Source organism: Gavia stellata, chromosome 4 (assembly GCF_030936135.1).
Source record: "Gavia stellata isolate bGavSte3 chromosome 4, bGavSte3.hap2, whole genome shotgun sequence".
Taxonomy (NCBI): Eukaryota; Metazoa; Chordata; class Aves; order Gaviiformes; family Gaviidae; genus Gavia; species Gavia stellata.
Window position 1 is genome coordinate 63,400,202 of NC_082597.1, and position 25,423 is coordinate 63,425,624.

General features: G+C 40.7%; 1 protein-coding gene across 1 annotated transcript in view; it reads right to left on the reverse strand.

Annotated features, from left to right (window-relative positions):
- The window catches only part of TBXAS1 (thromboxane A synthase 1), a 231,389-nt gene that overhangs the window by 112,529 nt on the left and 93,437 nt on the right, over positions 1-25,423 (reverse strand). Inside the window, exon 4 of the mRNA XM_059816257.1 lies at positions 17,701-17,797. Coding sequence (XP_059672240.1) covers positions 17,701-17,797 — 97 coding nt within the window. The remainder of the gene's footprint in view (positions 1-17,700; positions 17,798-25,423) is intronic.

Sequence of the window (25,423 nt, forward strand, 5' to 3'; positions counted from 1 at the left end):
AGGCTGCAGAGATTCACTAACTTCTCTACCATGAATGTCAAGGACCGAATGGAATGTGGAGTAGCTTCAACACATAAGACTGGAAGTGCATCTTCCCCAAGAATCACCTTTAGGTTGCTAGGTAGGGCACTTCCCAGAGAGATGAGATGAGCACCTTGGAATGACTTCCAGGAGAAAAATGCATGACAGCCTTTTCTGTGCACTCCAGGCAGCTCCCCTTTTCACTGGGGACTGTATTGAAGAGGCCCAGTTCCATCACCTTCTCTTGTGACTCAAAGGAACATGCTTGATGCTGCTACTTTTTCTTCAGAGCCTGAACCACTAGCCAGTTTTGAAGGTACCTGTGAGTTCCACCTTGTCTTGAAACCTCATATACATAGGTCTCCTAGGCTGAACATGAGGTAGGTCTCAAAACTGCTAAGCTCTTTGGCACCAAAGTGCTTCTGATGATGCTTAGAAAAATAATTGCAGGTGCCTGAGAAATGTTGGTGTTGAAATCACCAGCTCCAAGGGACTCAAGACACTTCCAAGCACTAGGTATGACTGAGCAAGGGTTTTTAATCTGTATTTTCAAATTAAGCTCCTCAAATGGGGGTTAAATGCTTAGAGACTTTCTGATTACTAGCAGCGGCAAACTAGTCAGGTGAAGGGGAGACTTACCAATGGCTTAGTTTAAAAACATGGCTTGTATGCAAAACTTTTCTTCAGAGCAGAGTGTATACAAAAAATGTCACTTTTTCATGTATTTTATATTTTATTGACAATTTTGGTTTGACCTCTTTCACTCAGATGTTGTAATATAGAAATAAAATTATAAACAAGCCAGTCTAGCTTAAAATCTCAAAGCACTGAGAAACACTAAAAGTAAACAAGCGAGTAAGTAGTAAACTATGACCAAAAGTGGAGAGTCTTTTCTAAAGGGTTTCTATCAGTCTTCCAAGTTCCCATGCAGCTCCTAAAAGTTGTTGCCTAATATCCCATTTTCTGTGTGACAACATCCTACGTGCAAAACAACTCAAGGAAAAAGTATTTCACCTTTTTTCCCCCCAATGCCAAAACGGAAATTTGAAAACAACATCAAACAAGGAAAATAAAAGTTTGCTTGTGAAGACTCCTCATGATTTTCAAAAATACAAATGGGTTCAAGATGCTATTTACATCAAACTACTGGAAGAAAAGGGCTATTAAAAATTAAAGACATGGATGCAACCTCCAGCTCAGGAAGTCCAAAAGCCATGGACAGTCAGATGTTGTGGGGCTATTCTATAGGAAATAACACTTTGCTCTTGCCCTGTTCTGCTCTTTCTCTAAGCATCTGCTGCAAGTCAGAGACAGAGTGCTCCCTGGCCAAATAAGTCTCTTTTTATGTTAGTTTTCCATTGAATAGTCCTTCAGAAAGAAAACTCCAGGTCAGCTGTAATGGCAGCACAACAAGCTGTCAACAAATCACATTTGCAATATCCGCTTAACTGAAGAATTTGAATTCCCTTTCTGCTGCTTCACAATTGTTTCTAATTACATTAAGTGCATATTTACACATCAGGGAAAAAAACAAACTTCGTGTATTAAGATCTCCACATCTATCTGTCAAAACACTAATGCATTTTCCTGATAGTAGTAGCTGCTTTCATTCCTCATTTATTTGTCCCTCAAGAAGAGCTAGGCTATAAAACTTTGTAAGTAGCTGCACAGCACACTTTCAGGATTTTATCTTCCAAGATTTCATATTTGTGGTTATTTGCCTGGTTTCAATCAAGTTAAAAAAAAAATAATCCTAATTTATCAAAGCATGTCAAAACATGCTTATAACGCTTATATGAAATAGCGTTTGTTCATTTGACTCTCACAAATTAATTTGAGCACATCGAGAATTAAGTGTTTGTCATAAGATAATTTCAACAATAATAAAGTCCTATTGCGTACAGATAATATTACAGGACTTATCATGAAGTTCCCTGGAGCTCACAATTTCAGTAAAACAGCCTCACTTCCCAAACAACCTGTAACCAGACTGTTCCTCACATCGCTCTTATTTGATTTCTTCCAGGAGAGCAGCTAAAATGCTCCTCTGAGTATCAGCAAGTACCTTGTTCAAAATAAATTAACAGTATCAGCTACTTTTGCATTCTCAAACATATTAGGCTTGTAATAGCAAGCAGTGCTGATTATGAAGCGTGAAGCACATCACCATATCATGTCATCTTAAGAGTTCTAGGGTAAGGTAAAATGTAAAAACAACCAAAAACCCCACAGACTGGAGCCCATGCCCCAGAGCTCCCCAATCCCTTTCTTGCAGAACAAGCCTCCTTCAGGCGACACAGTGTTTGGAGGGCCTGTTTCACCACCCCATTGCTTCAGTTTGACTGCGTTGTCACTGCGACACGGAGCTAGAGGGATGGGTCAGATCCTGAATTCTCCCCCGCTTATGTTGCCCAAAAAGCCAGCACTAGCATTTCAGAGGTAGACAGCAAATGCTGTAGGTAGCTCAGCAAATGCACACTAGGATAGAGCAGTATTTAGGATTTAGATTCTCTTTTATCAAGTGCCCAGGGAAGGAGCGTGTGCCAGCTGTGAGCATGAAGCACCTGCACCCTTTCACTGAATATTAACCCCACAACAGCCAGGCGCACAAGGAAAGGCAACGGGGAACTTGAGTGGAGGTTGCCATAGTCCTACCTGCTGGGACTTCCCATTTGAAGGAGAAAAGAGGACTCACTCTCTAGAAGACCACACACCCAATGAAATTGCCAGGCTGCACCCATATTCAGCACGTACATCACGCTTGATTGCATGCACCTAGCGTTTTTGCAAGTTATCGGTATCTGCACTTCCAAGCCCAGCTTTTCTGGTGGGTGGGAGAAGGAGAAAGGAAGGGGTTTTAGCTTCCAAGCATCAGTGCTGGCCAGTGCAGCACGCGCTCCCACATCACAAGAACTCATTTTGCATCTGCACAGCTGCTTCTCCCACATCTAAGGTCGGTGCTGGATCCCCCCAGCATCCAACAGCCTAATAAATAAAAGGAATCTTGAAATTGAAAAAATAACCCTCTGCAACATGTCTGAAACCCTGCTGAAATTTTACTTAGAATAAAACTTAACCCAAGAACCAGCCTAAGTTCCTTACAGCCAAAATTGACTGTGCACTGCCCATACGATATAAAAGCTACCACAAGTGCCAAGGGAACAGCTGAAAAAGTGAGGAAAGGAGAGCTGCCCACTTCACCACCGAGGAGGGAAAAACCAAGGCTGCGCCGTCCAGCAGCCGGGGCATCCAGGGAACATCCAATCTGACATGGTGAAACACCAGTTAGGGAGAGGGCATTCCCTCTAAAAACTCAAATCAAACATTAAACAAAATAAAACCAGAGCTGGTTAGAGAAACTTAAATAAAGCCGCACGATCGAGAGAAAATGGAAATACTACAAAGTCAATTTGTTTTTCCAGGCTTTCTGGAATTAAAAATGGAGAAAAGTTCCAACAACATATCTTGTTATATATGTTTTTGGAACACAATAACTTTACTTTGCAAATTGAAACAACTTTGACTTTACATTAGAAGCTGTAACTGACACAAAATATTGTAATCAACTTTTTATTTTTATTTCTACTTTTGACTCTTCAAAATCAGCCACAACGTGAAACTTCTATCTTCCACACATTTCCTAATCAAATCTCAGAAAATGTTAAGGGCCATGTAAGGTATATATATTTTTTTTAATTCTTGATGCTGGTAATACAGCATGCAATCTATTCCTACTGCAGTTGATTATGATATTATTAAGAGGAAATTAAGAGAGCGAAGTGAAGCATTAAAAGGTTTGAAGATCTTAGACTGAGTGCAGTGTTTGTATTCTAAAGCATATGCAAAAATGGGTCCAATTCTTTAGTTATGTTATCCTACACTTTTTTTTCCCACAGGATATCTATTTGATTTTGCAAATGTAACATTTACAAAGAAAATCATGTCCTGAAAGGTTTTAATATTACGTATATAAAAAAAATACCTTTCATGTGAAATGAATCAGTTAAACTCAGGATTCTCAAACTTTAGACATAAAGCTCACATGACAGCTTGTAGAAGAAGTTAATGATCTGTAGAGCCCTGTTACCAGACAGCGATACTAGCAAGTGAGTTTCCTTGTTCTTTAATAATTTTTGTTGAGTCTGTGTTTACTGAGATTCTTCAGGGGCTTATAAACTTAAGGAGTTTGGTCAGATTTTCAACGTGGTTTTTATATCCAGCCCTTACACTAGAGAAAACAAAGCCAAAGTCAAAGAAAAAGACTTTGGGTTTATTTTTGCCCACAATGGATAAATAACCTTATCTTTTCCCTAGGCTGCTTCTCTGAAATAGTGAGACCATTTTGACTGAAAATATGGAAAATATTAATTGAAGCACTTAAAGTTTGATAATCTACTGGAAGGTAAACATTGTAATGGAAGACATTGGGCAACTTTAATTATAGATATCACCATTGCCTCTGCTATTATACAGCTTCCTTGGAACTGATGAAATACCAGTATAGTCCTGGTGACATTAAAACGTGACTGAAGGTCAAAGACTGGTTAAACTGGAACGTTTCTGAGCCATTGTTAAATTATTCAGAATTATTTTAGGAAAGCTGCATAAAAAGTGCAAGAGTGCAGTTTTAGCTTCATCTAAATGCGCATACTGAAAATGGAAAAGGAAATGGGGAAACTGTCATTTGCAATTGCCTTGAAAAGGGAAAAAAAGAGTATCTTGTGTATCTTCAACTTGCAATTAATCTAGCAGAGGAGAACAGTGCAAGATAGTTCTTGTTTTTACTACTTATTTCCCCAAACCCTTTTCTGCAAGAGCAAGTGTAAAAGGAGAAGAAGAATGGGACATTATTTCAGTAAAGAATGTAGTTATTTTAGTTTCTATTGCTTAACACCAGTGAGAGGAGATTGGCAGGAGTAAATAATTAACAGTGTTCAACAATCCTTTTCTTTTGCTGCAGGATAGCTGTTTCTGATCCATGTATGTATCTGTTGCATCATATGTGTCCGTTGGGCTAAATGGAGCCTCCTCTAGCCATCACTGAGCCTTCAGAAACAGGTGAATCACCGTGAAAATGAGCAGTGGCACGGTGTGCTCAAAGTAGGGAGCACTCATTACACTGGAGAGCTGGGAGCAAGCCATGCATTGTGAAAACTTGAATTTTACATCCCTCCTCCTCTTTCCTTTTTCTTTTAAGTGTGGGGAATTTAACGCTGATGAAAAGTCAGCAGCACTGGCAAGCGCTCTGCAAACTTTCCTTGCTGCTGGTCGGGAGCATTGTGTGCACAGCGCAGCGCTTCCCCAGCACCTGCATGACACACTGCAGCATGTTCTCTTCCAAAGGCTCAGACCAGACAACTATTTGCTATCAACTATTTACAACAAATGGTGCTAAGATATGTGGTTGCTATATAAACAAAGAATTCTCACTGGAGACTAAAATAAGACCTGCCGACTCATTTTTCACTTATGATCTGTAAGATTTATAGCTGCAACACACTGTCAGCGGTAAGGAGCGCATCGTCTCTAAACATCCTTTCCCATGGAGATTTTACTCTTGCAGAATGAACATTACATAGTGTACAATCACAAGCAAAAAAACAGGATGGCAAAATTTTTGCTTAGAACAAATCTACTGGAGTTAATTGCTAGGTAACGTTGTAAAGATCAGAAGACAATTTTCCACGCTCTGGTCAGAGAACCACTACAAAAACAGCTGCATCGATTTAAGATGCTACTACACCATCAGCTGTTCGCCATCCCCCATCTATTGGAGATTACCACCATTGAAATGGAGCTGGTGGAGAGCCCGTGTGAGTACTCATCATCTACTTCAGGGCCAAGTCAGCCTGCATAGTTTTGAAAAAGTCCGCACTGATACATAAACTAAGAAAGATTAACTTCCATGCTGAACCAGATAAGGAATGCTCACATGATCCATTCTGTAGGCCTTGCTGTGGGAATGGTAAGTCCAGCTAACACATCTTAACAAAGGGTTGTTAGCATTATGCTAGGTGAGAATATTATCCTTGTATCAAAAAAAAAAAAAAAAAGAGAAAGGAAAAAACCTTTCATATGTTTAAGTTCAAATATAAACATAAAGGCAGGTAAACGGATTAAGCTATCTGAATGAATGACTAAAGAGAGAATTATTCCCACTGTTTTTGAGATGACAATACTACTTTTAAAAGACTTAAAATGAAGAGCAGAGGTTTGCAAGGATTAGTATAATAATGCCCATGTGTATCACATTAACTATGACTGAAGAGGAATGAACTTCACTTGCACACAGTCAAGTCCCCAAATATAACTCCTATGACATTCGAAACAAAAAATTCATCCATGAAAAAGTCACCTGGCTTGTGTAATAGTTAATAGAAAGGATTCAAAAGTTGGGGGGGGAAACAACTAATTTGCAGCCAATGGAGCTGCAATTAGGAGAAATGATACCCAGATGCAACCTCTGGCACTGGAAGTCACCACAGCACTGGTTGCTGGAGGCTGGGGGGCAGATAAGACAGAAGGAAGATTACTGTCCCTGTCTGTCTTACTATTATGCTAGTCTTTTGACTTCTGCTGCTGGCCACCTTTGGAAAAGAACACTCAGCTAGGCCACACAGATCTTAAGCATGATACATGACAACCATTCAAACTATCACACATTGCCGTGTCACATCTGCTCCAATACTCAATGCCAAACTTCTAGGCTTCTGGGTAGGTACATGTAAATCACTCCTCTGTGCTGTGAAACATCACTTGCATAGACCTGAATGGGTTCCACTACCATCAGATGCTTCAAAAGGACTTTTTGTTCATGAGCAGGTGAGTTATCTCCAAATGTGGATAAAGACATGAAAACAAAGCAAAGTACTGGGTCTGAACTCTTGATGGCTCAAGTATGTAAAAAGGCCAACATGAATGTTATGATCTGAACCTATATCAATCTGGAACAAGTGACAAACTAATTACTCTTCTCCTAACAAAAGCAGACTGGGAAAGGCAGGACTTAAAGGACATGATGCTCTACTATATGTCAAGAGCAGGGAAAAGGGAGAAAACTGTAAACAAACCAACCAATTTGCTATTGAGAAATAACGGTCTCTGAAGTCAGAAATGAGGGACTGTTGAAAACCTGTGCTGTTAGACTGAATAAGCTTGAGAAAAAATATCCCCACAGCATATGCCCAAAGAAGTAGGGTAAGTTGAACTGCTATTTAAAAAAACAAATCAACAGAAATCAAAGGTCAGGACCAGCAAAGACCAGCACGAACTGCATCTCCGCTCCACATGTATCACACCTACTCATAACACAGTCAGCTAAGGACAGGATTAGATAAGGAAGCAATACTGTATTTAAACAGCAAAAAAATATTTGCCAGCCTTAAGATTTCACATATTTTATCCAGCAATAAAACACGTTCTTTAAATAAGGAACAGAGCCCTGGGAATAGATAGTCCTTTCCTGTCTGTAAGTGTTGTTTGTCTTCAGCCTTGCAGTACAAAAAAAAAAGTTCTACAAAACCAGTAAACAAATAGCCAATGTAAGTTTGATGAAAGATTGGCTCAGAAGACTGCTTTTGGCCTGAATAGAAAGATATGCTTTCATCCTGTTTTGACTATACTCATACATTTACCTAACATAATTGGATGTAGTTAATATTGCAGGAGCCTTCAAGCAGCACACATTTTCCTCATTAGTGGGTTTAAAGCCTTAATGATATCTCCTGTGCTGCAGAAAAGCCCAATGTAGGCTTTAAAAGTGATTGGCAAGTTTCAACAGGAGAAAAACTGGGGGAAGGGAAGGCAAAACCTAATAAAACTCTGATCTTGTTTTCTTCAGTCGTTTAGAAAAGGAAATTTTGCAGAAATTTTGCAGAATGATAGAAGAAAGAAAAAAAAGGTGAGGATAAACAAGCCAAAAAAGATAATTTCAAAAGTTGATCTTACAGGAGCTCAAGGAAATATGTGAAAGAAACAGGGAGTGAGTAGAAAGCGGGAATGTCCCTCCACATACCTGCAACACAGTAACACACATACATACTTAGTCCTACACAAACTTCTTCTGACATAAACAAGTGCATCCGCACAGAGTATTGTCAAATCAGCATCTTCCTACACCTGCAGCAAAACCACCTTTTTGTAGTTTCATTATGCAGCACTTTTTTCCCCCTTTAAGTCTCAATAGAGTTGGCAGGGAAGCCTTGCATCTAAGAAACAGAATGTCACAATATACCATTAACTAAGTATATGCAAAGGGTTTGGGGTTTTGTTGTTTGTTTGTTTTGTTATTGACTAATTTTGACCATTTTCCAGGAACAGAAATTTCACAGGCTGGTTTAGTTTCAAAAGAAGTGTAATTATGTACAGCTGTATTCAGTATTTCTTAACTGCCTTGAACAATCAGTGAAAGGGAGATTTGCACATATTATCAGCCACTATCATTAGTGCTGTAAAGTATGTAATCCATCTGGTGTTCTGGTGTCTACCTAGGAGCAGGTATTGAACCAATGATGGCTGCAGTATAATAGCATAAAGAAAGAGCATTAAAACCAAACAAAACAACACAGCAACCCTAGTAATTTCTTGATACCAGATTGTCCTTGTGTTTGTGTTCCCCCATAGTTTTGCAAACCATTTTTATACGTCTAGGCGTGGAGAGTGGAGAATTAAAAATGTAAATTTCATCAACATGCGGTTTTGCAGTCTTCACAGGGAAAGAGGTAGCAGGATACCATGGTGATGGCAGCACTGCAGTCCATTAATAAACCAGAGAAAGACTCAGGGAGAGATTCAAATGCTTAGACCCATGTTGAAAAATAACTCACTTCATAATAAATCCTGTAAAAGATAAGATGACTGTGCTTCTCAACATCAGCCATGGTCTCAACCTACTGATTCATCATGTCTTGATGGGGGGCAAGGGCAGACGAAACTTGTTTTTAAGCCTTCTAGCCTCCTTACAGTCAATTGCATTGCTTTTATATTGCCAAGGTTTATGGCCCATAGCATCTGAAAACAGACAACCCATGTCTGGAAAAGAGAAAAAGTGGAAAGTTTTTATTTTGTATTCCATCTGTGTGTAACCCATCTGTTTCCACCATTACTTCTAGCCCTTCATACAGGAGGCATCAGCCGATTTTATTTGCTATCATATCTGGAAATGTGACAAATATTAGTGTTTGCTTACTTGAGATTGATAAATCTCAAGCAAAAAAATTCTCATTACCTACCTGGACAACAATATATTAGCTGGTTAAAATAGCAGCCTTACAAGAAGTGTGGCTTTCTCTAAGCCCAACTATGATTTGACCACCACTGCTGGGGATATGCTGACCTCTTGCAGGAGAGCTCCCTCCAGCCATGACAACACAGAAAATCTTCCTCAAGGAGCAAACCATCTAAATAACCACTCAAAGGAAATAAAATGTCAGTTAGTGGTTCTTCTCTTTAACAGAGGGTCTTTCCAAGTCAGTCAACCAGACCATCCTTAAACTGATTTGACTTAACTACAGTCAACATTTTTAGATTGATTGCTTGTAAGCCATTCTGTGGCACTCCAAACTATTGTTACCGAGATCTTCCTAAACTTTCAGAAGTCTTTATCAAATACTTCAATGATGTGTGAGAAGAGACCGTGTTCTCCCTCTTTACCATGCGAGGCACAGAAAAACAAAGGCTCCTAATTTAAGGGAATGTCTCCATTCTGGATGGACTATTAATAAACATACTTAGGTAAATACACACTCATGGCCCACTGAATTAAATGAGACATAAGAATGTACACAGAAGTAAGTAAATGCTAAGTAAATGCTAACATCTTTTTATGAATAGTAGTCAGCAGAAGCACATGCCAGGTGTTCAAGATAAGTACAAATGAGGTTTCCCACGTTGCAGGACAGAGATTTCACCTAGTTTCCTGTTCTGAATTAGAATTACAAATAAAAATGACAAACTTGAGAGAAGACAATCCTCAAAATACATTCAGTTGAATCTGTTAATATTAACCGTATTACTTTAATTTTTTTTAAACACTTCAAAATAGAAAGTTACTTAAAAGGAAAAAAAAAAGGGGGCTTTTCAATAAAACTTTTTCCTCTACCTTTCTGAAGCTTCTTTTAAGAATAAACAAAAAAAAAAACCTCCTACCACAACTATTTGAATTAATAGATAAACCAAATCCCAACCCTTTGCCATCAGTTCTGAAGCACTAACATTCATTAATGATAATGTTCAGCTGGAAATTCCCAACATACTCTTTTACATTTGTTAAGGTGACAAAGCACTTCCTAAATTATTTGCCCCTGTGAACACAGGAATTCTGTAGCAAAGCCAAAAACTGAGCTCAGAGCTCCTAAATCCCAACCTAGAGCCCTAATCACAAAACCAGACATCATCTCACTGGGATTCAGAGGATCAGGTGGTTCCCAGAACACTCTACTAATGTCAAGTCTTTCTTTAAGGCTAACTGAAACCAAAGTCTGATTAATTTTACAGTCAATAGCAGTGATCATTTGACAACATTAGTTTTGTGCTATTAGCTTCAGCATATGGGGAATAAGGGGCAATTTGTTGTGCGTGCGTAAAAGGACATACACAATCTGAAAGAAATGAACCTCTCAATAGTTATTATTTTAATTTTAAAAAGTCTATTGAAAGCATATGCACTGCTACTTTAAAACATTTAAACAAAACTGGATTTAATTGCTCAGAAAAATTAACCAGCAAGCTCTGAAAGCATAAAGACAAAAGAAAAAAGAAATCCAGAATTAAAAGCTATTTTACCAGGTAAAGAAGGCAGCAAAATAGTTACATATACGTCGACCAAGCCAGAAAGGTATCCTAGTATGCCTAGAAGACAGCCATGGAGGCACACTGGGGAAAGAAAGCAGATACATCATTATGGTTGTTGAGCCCAGGAGCTCCTGCTCCAGCACAGCGCCGTGAGAACCATCAGGTCAAAACAAGGATAAGAGCCCTTGCTCAGCTCCCTGGCAGGGACTGGCACTGGCAAATCACTCAGGCATCTGGGCTCACATGGCTGTACAACAGCACCCACAAATATGCAGTCAAGCAAATTAATATTAAACAGTTAAGCGCTATACAGCCAAACGCATTCCCTGCTAGCATAATTCTCTTTCTATAATGATGCTGTACCAGCCAAGATTTCAAACCAACTATGATCTAGCAGCTGTAAAAAACTGCTAGGCAAAAAAAGTAAATCTTAATAAATTCACTGCTTGGACACCTTTTCACTTATCCTCGTAAGGCACAGAATGATTTTTGGAAGCACTGAATATTCTCAGCTCAATGACACTGAGCCTTATTGTACATGTGGCAGGATCGACACTTGCTTGAATTTGTCCCACAAAGGGAGGAAAGAACATTGCAGCTCTATATCACAAAGAACTGGATGTTCAAGGCATGGCCTGCCATCAGGTGTGATGGCTTTGCTGCATCAGGAATTGAAATGTCACCACGGCATGTACAAAGAGGCACATTTTGTGAAGTTTCCATAATAAGATATGGCACAATTGACATCTGCAAGGCTTTAGTGAGGACTAGAGATTCAGCACCTCCTCAAATCACAAAGATACCCCAAATCAGTATGTGTGCCTCTGTATGCATCCATAAATATACACAAATATACATGCATGTACACATGCAGGTATAACAACTAATCCTGGGACATGTTGGCTCCAGAAGCATTATGCTGGTCACCTTCCATGTCCTGTCTGAACCCAATAAAAACCAAGATGAAACAAGATGAAGGAATGGGAATATGAAAAAACATATCTAAAAAGACTGAGGCAGTGAACAAATTTAAAGCATGTTCCTTCCCACTGCTGCCACAAAAACCAGTTTGTTTTTAAAACTAAGTATCACAATCAAATCATTAGCACACACTGGAACATCACTGGAGTAGTAAACCATCCCACTGAACAGTCATTTTAAAGGGTGGAAAAATGAAGAACTCATTATATATATTTCACCTTTTTTTTTTATTTGTTTGAATAATTTTCCAAATATTGACTTACCCACCATCATACTGCGTGTCACTAGTGCTCCAAACTGCACACCCATGCAAAGGTGAGCCTCTAACAAAGCACATTTATCATCTGTTTACAAACTGAGTTCATCGCATTTTGCAACAACAATTTGGAAATAAACTAAGAAATTCATGTGAAAGGATGATGATGATGACATGGACACAACCAGAAATAGTCCTAGGACGTTTAATTTGAAGAAAAGAAACATTTCTAAACCAAACAACCAAGGGTACAAGGTCAAGACAGGATGTATATGCGTCTTTTGGCAACAGTACACAACTTTTCATTCCTTAACTATTTTTACATGACATATCTCCAAATGAATATGTTAGTGGGTGTATTTTTCAAAACAAAAAAACATACTTGTGAGAGAGGGACTGAAGAAACAGCCCAGCCCATAAGTTGGATCAGACTATGGGTTTGGATGCACAACTGAATTACCACTGTTTGCTGAATGGCAGCACATCAGTGGGGCTGCTACGTACAGGCAATGCCTGTGCTCTAAAAATCAAGGCAGAAGGCATCAAGATCTTGCACAAGACACGCAAGTGACCCTTTACTTGCAAAAGGCCAAGAACACGTACACACACATAGAAAGTCAGTTCCTAAGGCACCACACTGAGCTGTTGGAAGCCAGTTGTCCACCCCAGCCCCTCTCTGGAGCTGCATAATCGCTATCAGTCGGTGTAGGGTTGTCTGAAGTTAATGGAAGTACGCTGATTTATGCTGCCTGAGGGCCTGACCCAAAATTCACAGAATTACAGGATGGTTGAGGTTGGAAGGGACCTCTGGAAGGCATCTTGTATCAAATTTGGATAGACCTTTTGATAGAGCAATATACACAGATGCTTTTCTTGCCAGTACTGTGTCCCCTAACAAGAGACCAGAAAGAACAGCCAATGTAGGGGTATGGCAGCTGTCCTGGACCACAGCTGAACAAGATGCAGAAAATAGGCTCCTTCCTATTTGGTGGCTCTATCTTATTTGTTTAATGCCACAGGTAGGCCTGAAGCTTTACAGATTTAGCAAAATAAAGATGAGGCCAACAACTCAGCATAACAGGCAAATTCTACACGTGAAAAAAATAATAATGTCCCGCACAGATGAACTAGGAGGAGGGAAAGGGGAAGGACAGACAGAAGCAAAAAGAAAAGCAGCTTGGGCAACTGTCTTTTCCTTCAAGAAGGATACAAGGAATTTGTACTGCCATGTTATAACAACTTCCATGCTACTTTTTTGTTCTTACTTTTACCATTTCATCATTTGTTGTTAATCCATTGTTACTTTTTCCACTGTAGCAGCAAAGGTCCTGATGAGAAAACAGTGATGTTTTCTTACAGCTATTGGAATTGGCGTCGATCTTTGTATTTTAAAATGTCACCCTCCTCCAGCTGCTTGGCATGTAGATGTAAGGATTTGGTTTGGATCAACTACTAGTTTCCACTCATGATAGCCACATGGATCCTGGCAGAGCACTGACTCCAGCAGCCTGACATACCTTGACTAGCCAGTACTTACGTTTGCCTTTGGGCTCACTGATCCACATTTTTAGCAAATACTTTGGCCTGCAACTTCTGAATCATTTAAATTACATACCAGGTAATAGCTCTCTTCACATTGCTCCATCTTAACATTCCACTCCTACATTTTTAAAAGTATAGTTTAATGATTCTCAAGTACTAATTCAAAAACAAATTTTCAATGCAGAAATTAAAAACAACCTGAAAACAGATTATGTATCATTATCCCACCTGGCAGAATGCAACAAACATCATAAACCTATCTCGCTCACAACACAGTAATGCAGCTACAGACAGTCTTAGTGCTCTTAAAAGAAAGCTTCTATTCAAGAGACAACTTACCATAGTTGCGAGAAAAAGGTAACATTTACTGCAGCACAGCCCTGCCTAGAACGCTAGCTGAGGTTTCCATGGCTAACCTAAATTAAAATCAATTCCATATTTTTTGGCAGAAGGTCTATAAGCTAATTTTCATCTTTTCTTCTTCAACTATAATTAAAAACATAGGGAAAAGGCTTCATATGCCTCAAGTATGAAGGTACATTACAGTAGACATTTTTGTTTTTAAATGGCTACAATGCTCACCTTAATCAAGTCAAAATTAAGTGGGAAAGTAGAATGTCATTATTGCCTTCTTGTGATTATACAGTTAACAATAAATATACCCCATGCCTACATGGGAATAACACCCTGCGTGCTAGACCTGGTTGCTTGTTCTAAAAGGAAGTGAACCTTAAAGCAGATTTGATCTGCAGTCACCATACACTTCTGTCACAAGAATTACTAATCAGTAACTCAGAAACAACAGAAGAGGGCAAGGGAACCTAAAAGGCTTTTTACAGCAATATTCAAAAGATATTCATAGTAAAGATGTGAAACGTATAATATAAAAGGGTAACATAATTGCATAAAATGAACAGTAGTTTGGCTTCTGTTCACATGCAAAATCTATTTTGTCCATATAATGAGTGAGCAGATAGGTTCAATGTGAGAGAAGTGTACAAGTGGTCCACGTCTCTGGATGTGGAGAGAGGACACAAGATGCTTCCAAAACAGTTGTCTCAGCAAATTAAAACCACCCTGATTCCATAAAAGTCTTCTGATGACTTCCCAGCAAGCAGCCAGCAAGTGCACAATCCCAGATTAAGGTCATTCTTCTTACGAGCACTCCAAGGTATAACATCACATTATAGACAGCTTTAATAAAAGCTCAGATTTCACTGAATCATCATCTTATCCACTTCTGTCTATCAAGTACATCATCCATTGTTTGCAACCCTTCACAAGTTCTATTTCCCATTGTCTCTTACTCTAATATATCTCTCTATATATATATTTTTAAGATTAATTGAAAGAACAGCAAAATAAGCATGGAATATAAACTTGTTCTACCCTCTAATACACTTAGCTTTTAGAATTAGTCCTGCACAGCCTGCAACTTAGTGACACTTTTTTAATGTATAATTGCTAAAACTGCTACAGAGTGTAGTGAATAATCTCTCTTTGTGGCGTTCTGGGTTAGATAACTCACATTTCACCACTGCTGGATGAGGTACAAATCTTGATTTTGGAAATGCATTTGGGGAGGTGGGGAAGAAAAGCAAAGCACAGTGGGTTTTCCCAAGGCCTGTTCAAACCCAGTGGTCTCACCCCCTTTCCCATCCTTTTCACCCTTAAAGACTGAGACTCTTAAGCTAAAAAAAGGCTTTGGGTTGAAATAACAAGCACGTGCCATGTCTGGACTGACAGATACTAGCCTAGCTTTGTGAACAGCACTGACTCCAAAGTCAATTCTATAATCACTCATCAGTAGACCATTTGGGGAAGGAATGGGTAAAATAAGGTAGGGGGATCTATTTTGCATTTTGAATGCTCCACTGGCAAATAGAAACCCTCACTTAAAATAGAGGAGCTTGCTTGGAGTAATTTTAAGATATACAAACAGAAGCAACCCTATTAAAAGTCTTAAAACTACATTTATTCAGTCAACATGAGAAGAAAGAATTCTATTACTTGGAAAGTGTTTTTCTCACTCTCACCTTTCGGCCATTATTCACATACAACCAAAATCACATCCGAATACGTTCCACTGGCCTTCATTACATACCATCCAGAATTATTTATTTTCATACAGAATCATTAGCGTACAGGATAGCTGAACACTTCACCGAGAGAGCTGATTGTGAATTAAAGAGGAGAGGCAGCCTCCAGTGTGAAAATTCAAGAGGGGAAAAAGATCCCCAGGTTAGATCTGGAAGGACCCAGAAACAGAAGCCTGCTTATCTTCAGTAAGTGAAAAGCAACGGCTGGAACAGGGGGAACAAAGTGGAAAGCGGGAAATAACAACACTCAAAGATTGCAGCTCTGTGAGAAGACCATGGAACAAGCAGATAAAAGCATATAAGATGAAGCAAGTTCATTTGAATTAGACTCATGGGCATTAAGCAAGCCAGAAATAGCAACAGTGCACCAAGGGGAAACTGTTCATTTTGTTACAGAGAGGGCTAGGAGTTAAATTTTCTCATCTGCCACAGGCTTTCTGGTTAGTGGCGAGGATGTCACTCAGTCTGTGCCTCAGTTCCTCATCCATAAAGCAGGATGTTGTGCAGAAAAGCCACAAATGGTTCAGGGGACAGTCAAGTGATAAGGGCAAGATAGGAACCTACACAGACAGCTATACCCTGATGAAGAAAAAAAGTAGATAGAGAGACTGGCTACAGTGGCCTGACCTACCTGAATTTTAGAGAGGAACACTAATATTACAGACCATGACAAATGGGTGTACAACCACAAGAAAGAGAGATAAACCTCTGACCATAAAATCCTGGAGAGCAAGAAAAATTTCGCCAAATTAGAAGGATGACAATGCACAGACAGATATATTCAAATGACAAGGTTCACTAAAATTAAGAGCAGAACAAATATCTGGATGTACCCTCAAAGGAATGCTCTCTAATTTCAGGGAGGTGTTATTTGGGCACCAGCTACTGCTATGAATAGGGGGTACAGTCTATTCCTATCAAATATACAGGAGAAAAGCATGGGAAAGTCATAGACAGGAAGAAACAGGGTTCCTGCTTGGGGGTGGAAGAAGGGAAGGGGTGGGAAATTGCTTCAAATATAGAGAACACGGGAAAAGACCCTTGCCATACACAGCAACTTTAGCCTAAGAAGCTTGCATACCAGGATTCTTCCATTCAGGTGTGAGTTAAACGCAGAATGGAGGGCGACTGGTACAAGTGGTTATTAAATAAGATACAGGTAGTCACAAGATGAACCTCATGTACCAAAAGAAGCAAGCAAAGGAGACAAGCAGTCTGCAAACAGACTGTCTGGTTGCAGAGAGGATCAGAGGGGCAGAGGAGACAGACAGCAGATCAGAGATGAAATTTTCCCTGAGGGCACAACCCTCTTGAATACATGTGAGTTTATCTGAGCATACAAAGGGGCCAGGAAGAAGCAGGGAATGGATAGCACTGAGGCAGCATGCGGTCACAGTGACAGTATTTCCTTGCAAAATCCTGAGGAACTGCTGCAAGTCTTTACTATCCCTCTGGCCATTCCCCCCTTGTTATTTGTTCTAACCAGTACTTGAAAAAGAGCTTTTTAATATATATGTGTACATAGGTAAGAAAAATAAGTAACCAACCGCATATGTATAAATCCTTGCTAACCCCAAATTAATTCTTTGCTATTTGTTATTTTCAGAGAGGTAAGTATGACAAAGCAACACGTTGGCTGCAGGAGGCATGTCCCTGTCCCAAGCAGCCTGCTCCTGCCTTAGAAAGTCTAAAAACACAAAACAGACCATGGGTGGGAGAACGCAAATAACACTGTCCCCATGTTATAGATTGAGAACAAGGAAGAGAGCTAGTAAGTGATTTTCCCAGGATTTCACAGGAGGACAGTGGCAAAACTGGATATTGAAAGCCCTCTCTTCAGCCTTTGACTGAAATGTATATAGTGAGTTTATATACCTTCAAGTTTCATTGAACCATGTTATACTTTTTCCCCTTCCCTGTTTCCAGCTCCCTTGCAGTCACTTTTGTTCTGAGCTCAAATTAACAGTACTACCATCTCTGTCCACAAAGCCAACTTTTCTATCTACTTACAATTCTGTTGGTGAAGTTACTGAAGTCCGTCACTAAGATTTGCCTGATAACATCTGGCATGGAGACCACCACAAACATCTGGCGACCAATGTAGTACCTACAAAGAAAGAAAGTTGAGAGTAATTTTAGCAGATAACATCAACCAGAGAACTGTCACCTTCCCTAAAATACCTCTCTTGGCTTGAAAACACTTGCCATGAACAAATACCACAGAAAATATATTCCCTTGGGTAAATCAGTATCTTTCCCCATCCCTCTCAACTATTAAATTAAGATGCAGGGTCCTGGAATTTAAAGGAAACAGCTTAAAACCTTTTACTGATCAATTGTTACTCAGCCATCATTTTAAAATACAGGTTTACACATTCTATGCTCACTGTGAATTCTGTACAAAGTGATGTAGTATCATTAAACCAAACTACAGAGGGACAAAACATTAGTAACCAACAATCCACACAATCATGAAAGGCCTAAAAAATTGATTACCCTTCAGTTAGCTACATGAAATGTCTTTCCATGGCAAAGCCGTGCCTGCAACGAGCGTTTCCAGAAGTGTCCCCGGCATGGATGCAGTAAAGGCACACTTCCACCGCTTCTACTAGCACTGGAAGCAAGTGTGTCTCAGACCCCAGGCTCTGCATTACCACGAACATAACCATCTAACAGATACCACCTGAACCTTACATAAGACCAATGAGGAAAAAAAAAAAGAAACAAAAAAGAAAAAATAAAAAGGTCCACCAAGTATAAAGCAATTAATAAAACTTTAGAAGAAGACTGGGTGATAGGGGTCTCGCACTCTCTGCCTTACACCCTCTATCTCCCGCTTCCAGTTTAATCTGATCTTTGGAGCACAGGGTCTGTCCTTGGGGACTTCACACCATTGTGGATGCCGCAGAGGTAGTGGGACCTACCCCAACCCCACAGCTCCTAGGGGTGCAGAGCTCCCTTCTCCAGCAGCATTCCCCCCAAGGCCCACGGGAGCTCTGTGCTTGGCTGCTCTGCAGGGGGAGGAAGGAGCACCACCAGCAAGCAGAGGTTGCCTGCAGTCCCTACCTTTGCCGGTTGCTGGACCACAAAGACTCTGCAGGCAGCGCTGCCATTGCTCTGCCAGTACAGAGGAAGAGGAGGCTGGAGGCAGGCACAGGAGGACCGGGCAGCTCAGAGCAGAACACAAGAGCAATACCTCAGACGCTGCAATACCATGGTAATATCGATGCCTAATCATTTTGGTATGATATAGCTTAGCATCAATATATTGCTTATCACCTGTCTACATTGTGGCAACAGAACAGACAAGCAAACTCTGGGCTGAATTAAATTTAGGAAGTGGAGGTTCCCATGGTAATGAAGCTGCAGCAGCACTGATTTCACCAGGGGCAAACAAGTCAGACAAATATCTTGATTCCAAGGGAGGGTTTCACAGTTCACCTTGACCCCTGTACCACCAAAAACCGTAACAAACAATAGCAGAGAAGAACGAGAAAATAATTTTCTTCTGGAAGGAAGAGATCTTTTCTTCTCTGGTGGGTTTCAAGAGGGAACTGTTATTTCCCAAATCCAACCCACAGGCTCCACTTGAACCTTAGATACTGATTGTACGTTCTACTAAAATAAACCTTTTTCACCTCTCCCAGTTTGCTAAACCACAGCAAAGTAGCTGTCTGTTAACGGTCAAAATCTTCTTCAGAATCCTAATAGCTGCATAAGAGCGAGCTAAGGCCTCATTTTAATGAGTGCTTTGATCACAGTTTTTGGCAAAAGAGGAAATGCCCTACATTCCCCTTCCACATGTACTTTGTACAATTTCTCTGGCATTAGAGAGGCGAAGCAAGCTCCCAAGGCGAAGACCTGTGCCACTCCAAACCTACTCGGGATGATCAGCCATGAATCATGACCTCTCACGCTAACACCTTGCTTTCCTCTTCCCCTCTCCAAGTTTATCAAGTTCCTTGTCTCATTTAACGGTTCGTGACTGATGGTTGTCCCACACACAGCTTCTCGTAAAACCCTAACACCAGATTCCAAATCTGAATCAGAAGCTGATTATGTCTACCCAGACAGCTTAACTCTGACCACCAAGAGGCACCACATGATACATCATGCAAAGCACCTGCATATGTGTGTGTGTGAGAGACACTTCTAGTTTATTTCAAACTTGGGAAGTTGAGGAGCTCCAGCTTCGGTCCACTAGAATAACAGGACAGTATTCACAGAGCCCTTATGTCACAGTGCACTTTGTGCTTGAAAGCATTCAGGAATAAAATTTGGGACAGGAGCATCTCCTACTCAAGCTGCTTTTATGAGAAAGTGACTCACAAGCCAAGCTTGTGCAGACAAATCTATTCATCATCCTCCAACTCAGACCAGTCACACGAACTCCCTGTTCTGCTTCCGCAGCTAAGCTCTTTCTTTTTTTATTTACTCTTCTCTAACTTTCCATCTATAGGCACCTGTTTTTCCTTTTCTTATCCATTTATAAATAAGGGCAGAGAAGGAGAAAGAAAAGAAGGGAAAAAAATCTCCTAAAACCAATAAACTGAAAATACTGAAAAAAATATCTTAAATTGCTTTCTAAGCAGCGTTCTGCCTGCTTTTAAGGAATGACTGCTGTAAAGCACACACAGATTACCATCTTTTATTGTATCCCAAACAGCAAAAGCTCTCTCCCTGGCTTTTTTCCATTCTCCTACTTTCTGGATATAATCTTTCTAACCTTTTCTAGGACACAAGAACAACAGGGTGTGTGTGGACATGCTTTGGAAGTCAAAATCCACAGGCTAGGAGCATGACTTCCATGATCTTCCCCTGAAGTTAAGGAAAAAGGACAAGAACAGCTAAGTATGAAACAAGATCACCTGAGCTATTTCATTTAGCAAAAACAGATCCAGAACCTTCAAAGCCACCAGAAATATGCTTAACTACGTTTTAACATATTTACAATCCTTTGCAGAATCAAGGCCTCGGTCACAAACCAAGACAATGTCCGATGTCTCCCAACTAGGTTTGTTTTTTTTTTTTTTTTTTTTGACTTATTCCAAAATGGCAAGTAAAAGATAAAATCCTCCTGATCAATATTCTTCCCAAGTAAATAACATATTCACCCCTGCCATGTAACTTAATTTTGATTCTGTATTACTACATGAGGATATCACCAGCCTCACATAGACTTAGATTTATTATTGAACAAAACCTGATATTCTTGTCAGATTTTAATAAATAAGAGTTTGAGAAAAACAAAAGCCTCCCGGCAAGTGCATTCCAAATGGATTCATGAATAATTTAAGACAGCACTTTTTATTAACTTTCTCTAGGTTAATCTTTTCGCAGGGCTTGTCCACACACAGAAGTCCCATCTTTAACTATAGCGATACAGTACCATTACACTGCTTGGCCCAACCCTTTGTAACATTTTCACATAGGGCATTCAGGATGTTATACACATGCTCGTGACTATCTAGCTCACTCCTGCACAGAAACAAGAATGTGTGAATGTAGTGCGGTGTCCTCAGAGCGATGCAACTCTGTCCACATGGGAACCTGTTCTAACACTGCCATACTGGTAAAAATAAATTTCATGACCCACGCATGACTGTAATTGTCAAGTGTAGATGAGGCTTCGGTTATTTAAGTTATGCCATTAGAGCAATTTCTACTAAATTTCAGTTTAAACTGCAGCCCTCCAAAATATAGAAAAAAATCCACATTTTTAGACCAGCAGCTTTAGCACCATTGGAAGGTGAGACAGGGAAGACCTGGTACCAACACACCAACAGCATGAGGACAGCGTTAGCTTCCTCTAGCAGATGAAAGGGTGGATGACGAGCCATCACCCCAGTGAGCTACCAGTGCAGAAGTGGGCAGCCGTGTGCTGCACTGTCCCCAGGAGGGCCAGGCAAAAAGCTTTTCAGAAGCGTTCAACGGAGGGCATGGATTTACTCCCACAAGTTACAGAAAAGGCAAGCTGTCCTCCAGTTTGTTTACTAAAGGTCTCGCAGGTCAAGGGGGTGGTTCTGGTATAGTATATTGAGCAAAAGAACTCAATCTGCATTCAGAGTGTTTTAATAACTTAAGAGGCTACAAACACCCAATACACTCAACTGCAGCACTTTGACTCATAAGAGCAAACAAGCACCACTCTTAGGGCAATTAATGAAAGGGAGAGACTTTTGCCTTATGTTCAGGTTTGTTGAGGATGTTGAGGTCCTCTTGGCAAATATTTAGTCATTTAGTAAATGTGTCTTTTCTTTTATAGGCAAGAATAAGCAGCAATCCAGCAATGATTTCTGCTGTTCTGAGTGTGCCCCACCATTGCTTTCTGCAGAGATGTGGCCCAGGTGTCCCAACCCACACCTAGTGCCAGCCATGGCCATGAGCACAGAAGTTGCCCCATGGAGGTAAGAGACGCCTGAGAGATGAGCTGCTGAGCCCAACCAGGAGCTGAGGTAGGAGCAGTGAGATGAGAGGCAGGTTGGACTGTCCCGTCCCTCCTGCAACACCCAAGCACACCACCTCCCTTTCCAACCTTCGCCAGGGACCGCCCCACTCTGGGAACGCAGATTTCTGTTCTCAGACCATGCAGTGGAACAATCAGCTACTTTTAATTTGAAGGACCAATTTAGCGCATTATCCTTTCTGTGCCCCCAAGATAGCTCTGGTCACACTGCACAGTCATCGGCTGCCGACAGCATCCCCCAGGTCCTGAGCCACGGACACGCTCTCTGAGCAAAGCTCACAGCAATGTTGCCTTGCTGTGCAGGAAAAGATGGAGTGCGCACACAGCACATCATGGCAAAGGGCCATATGTTTTTGTGTAACACCCGTGTGGGAAACACCTGCAACCCTTTTACCTTGTTTATAGTGCTGCTGTCAATTCACAGAAGACTTTGATCTCCCTATCTATTATCAGTCCCATGTATTACAAACACATCACATTAATCATAAAACACATATATGCTGTTAGGCAATAAACAAGGCTTTGTTTTCTATGCTGCAGTCTGGTAAAGTACACAAAGATCATCTGGAAAGCTAAATGAAAACAGAAAATTTTATTATCCCTATCTTCCTCAGGGAAGAGCAAAGAACAAAGAAAAAAAAAAAAAAGGAAAAAAGGAGAAGTATGCAAAGACAGAGAAATACAGGGAAAAAGGCTAATTTTCTTAGGAGACGTTTCCTTAAAAAAACGTTCCTTGGTCACTCTACCTCTTTTGTTTAGAGACACCCATTGACGGCAGGTGGAGAAATGCAAAAAACAAAGAGCGCACCACTTGTTTATAATAGGACTCAAGCCTGGCGTTACTTGCTTAATTATTTCAGAGGTCAGCAAATCGATTTCCATGAGCACTGTCCCCTTCCAGTTCTTGCAGGCACTACAGACTCTGTAGGACCAAGCAATACATAACGTACCGTGAGTCCCGTTATTATATGTGTTATATTAGCAGCTAGAGGCCACCAAGGTCCCCAGGCCCTAATTTGGCAGGAGTTACACATAAGTAGAATCTACATATTCTAGGCCTGTGGAGCCTACAATTTAAATAACCTGGAGCGACAAACAGTGGGGAAAACAAACAACGTCCTCCATTTTCCATATGAAGGACTGGGGCACAGGCAAGTACAGAGCAGCCGGGAATTGCCAGCAATCAATCACCTATTTTTTTTGACTCCCTATGGGAACAGAGCTTCTCAGCTGCCATGTACACCTGGAAATCCCGCACCGGCTTTCTTCAGGCAAGGGGAAGTCTTCTGGAAAGTTGGGAGCTAACTCCCATGCCGCTTTCTCCTGTGTTCTGGGCTGTGACTCTAGCTGGCAGGGTGCCTTCCTGAACTACTTTTATAAAGCACTGAGAAGCTGAGTATCTCCGGATTAGAGAACTGAGAAATGCACATTACCACTAAGAAAAAAAAAAAAAAACAAGAAAAAAAACCACAATACCCTAGAAACAGGTGAACTTACTGCACATGAGAATGAAGCCCTGAGCCATCTCAGGCACAGAGAAAAGTTTCAAAGCACAGTTCTGCCAACAGACACACACACACACGCCTCAGCCAGAGACTAATCCAAGCCATTGTGTAAATTAATGAAAAAGAAGACGTGGCCACAGTGATTTCTATTTAAGAATAAATTGTTCCTCATTTCCTTTTTCGATGAACTATGCTTCTTTTCATGTCATGAAAGCTTTAAAATAAGCACATAAAACTATTAATTTAATTCCTGACTGTATTAAAAATATCATGTAACAAGATGCCCAGACACTCGTGCACACTTTCTGCACCACTCTGTATTGCTATGCATCCACCTCTTTGTCCACATACCCAGGATTAAAAATGCTATCTTCTCCATACCAAGAACCTCTGCGCTATCTCAAACTTGCACCTTGCCAAAAGACCTCTGCTTTCTGATGTGCTTAAGGAAGTATCAAAAAAGGAAGAAAATTCTGGGATTATTTATATTCTCCCCACCACTAAAAGCACAGCTATTTTCAAAGGAGCTCCTCCCTTGTCAGGTGCAATTAAGAAACTCATGGTACGAAAGTAATATATTTAGGGTTGACAATAAGGAGAAGGAGGGCTGATTGGGGCCATTACAAGGTATGTAGCTGGTAGAGTCTTTCAAGTACCTTACACCAGGGTGCAAACGAGATCTATTTTTGGGCATCTCTAACCCCAGCTGGGGTTTAGCAACTTGAGGATGTCACACACATTTATTAATCCCTTCCCCCTTCCAAGTGAGCAGTGTGGGAGACGCAGACTCTGCATGGCTGTGTTAATTCATTCATGAAATGAAGTAGATGACATTTACCCACGTATAAGGAATGACAGGGATTAAATTAAGCTCACAAAGTGCCATGAAGAGAAAAAAAAAAAAAACAAACAACCCCTCTGAATTATACAAGCATATTTGGCAATCTATGTCCATTTGGTTTTCTGAGGAAATCTGAGTCCAGATCCAAGTGCAAGTACAAAAACCCACACCCACATTCAGGCGTGGGAAGAGAAGCAGCAAAGGGGTTGGATGGACAAGGATAACAGAGTAATTTCTATTCTTGCTCCAGGTGGGCTGTGGGAGAAGCTGGGTACCAGGGCAGCACGGAGATGCATGGGTCCTGGGCGGTGCTCCTCCGCAGCTTCCCAGGGCTGGCGGGGTTTATTTTTATCCTGGCAACTGGGCTAAGATGATTGCCACCACCGCCGCCACCGCTCCGTGTGCTTGCATCACACTGCTAGCGCTGATTAGCTACATCAGTATTCCACTTCATTAATGTGAAATGAAAGCTGTAAATAGGGTATCTGTTTTTATAGGATGCTACTGGAAATGAGATGCACTGAGATATTAATAAGAAACCAGTCCCTCCTCCCGCCTGGGTATGCGGTGCTATGGCTACTGGGTGATGCTGAAAGGGCTCATAGCTCTTCACCTCGGCAAGATCACCAGAAGAAGGTTTCTAAATCTTTTCCCATGGTGTTTCCCACCAAGCTTGGACTGTATTAGTCTGTGTTTTGTTACCCGTGTTTAGACTGTGACATTTTCACCAAAGCTTGTTTTGTCTGTGCTCGTTAAAGCACAGTATGCCTGACTGACCTCATGTGATGGTGCAGCAGACATTTCCTGTGGGTTTCAGCATGTTTCTGTGCCCAGCCTTTCTGTGGGTTTGCGAGAAGCGGTGTGAGAGCTGTCTCATCTCAAGCTCTTTGCCCCTAATTCACTACCAAAGTACTCCTTTGC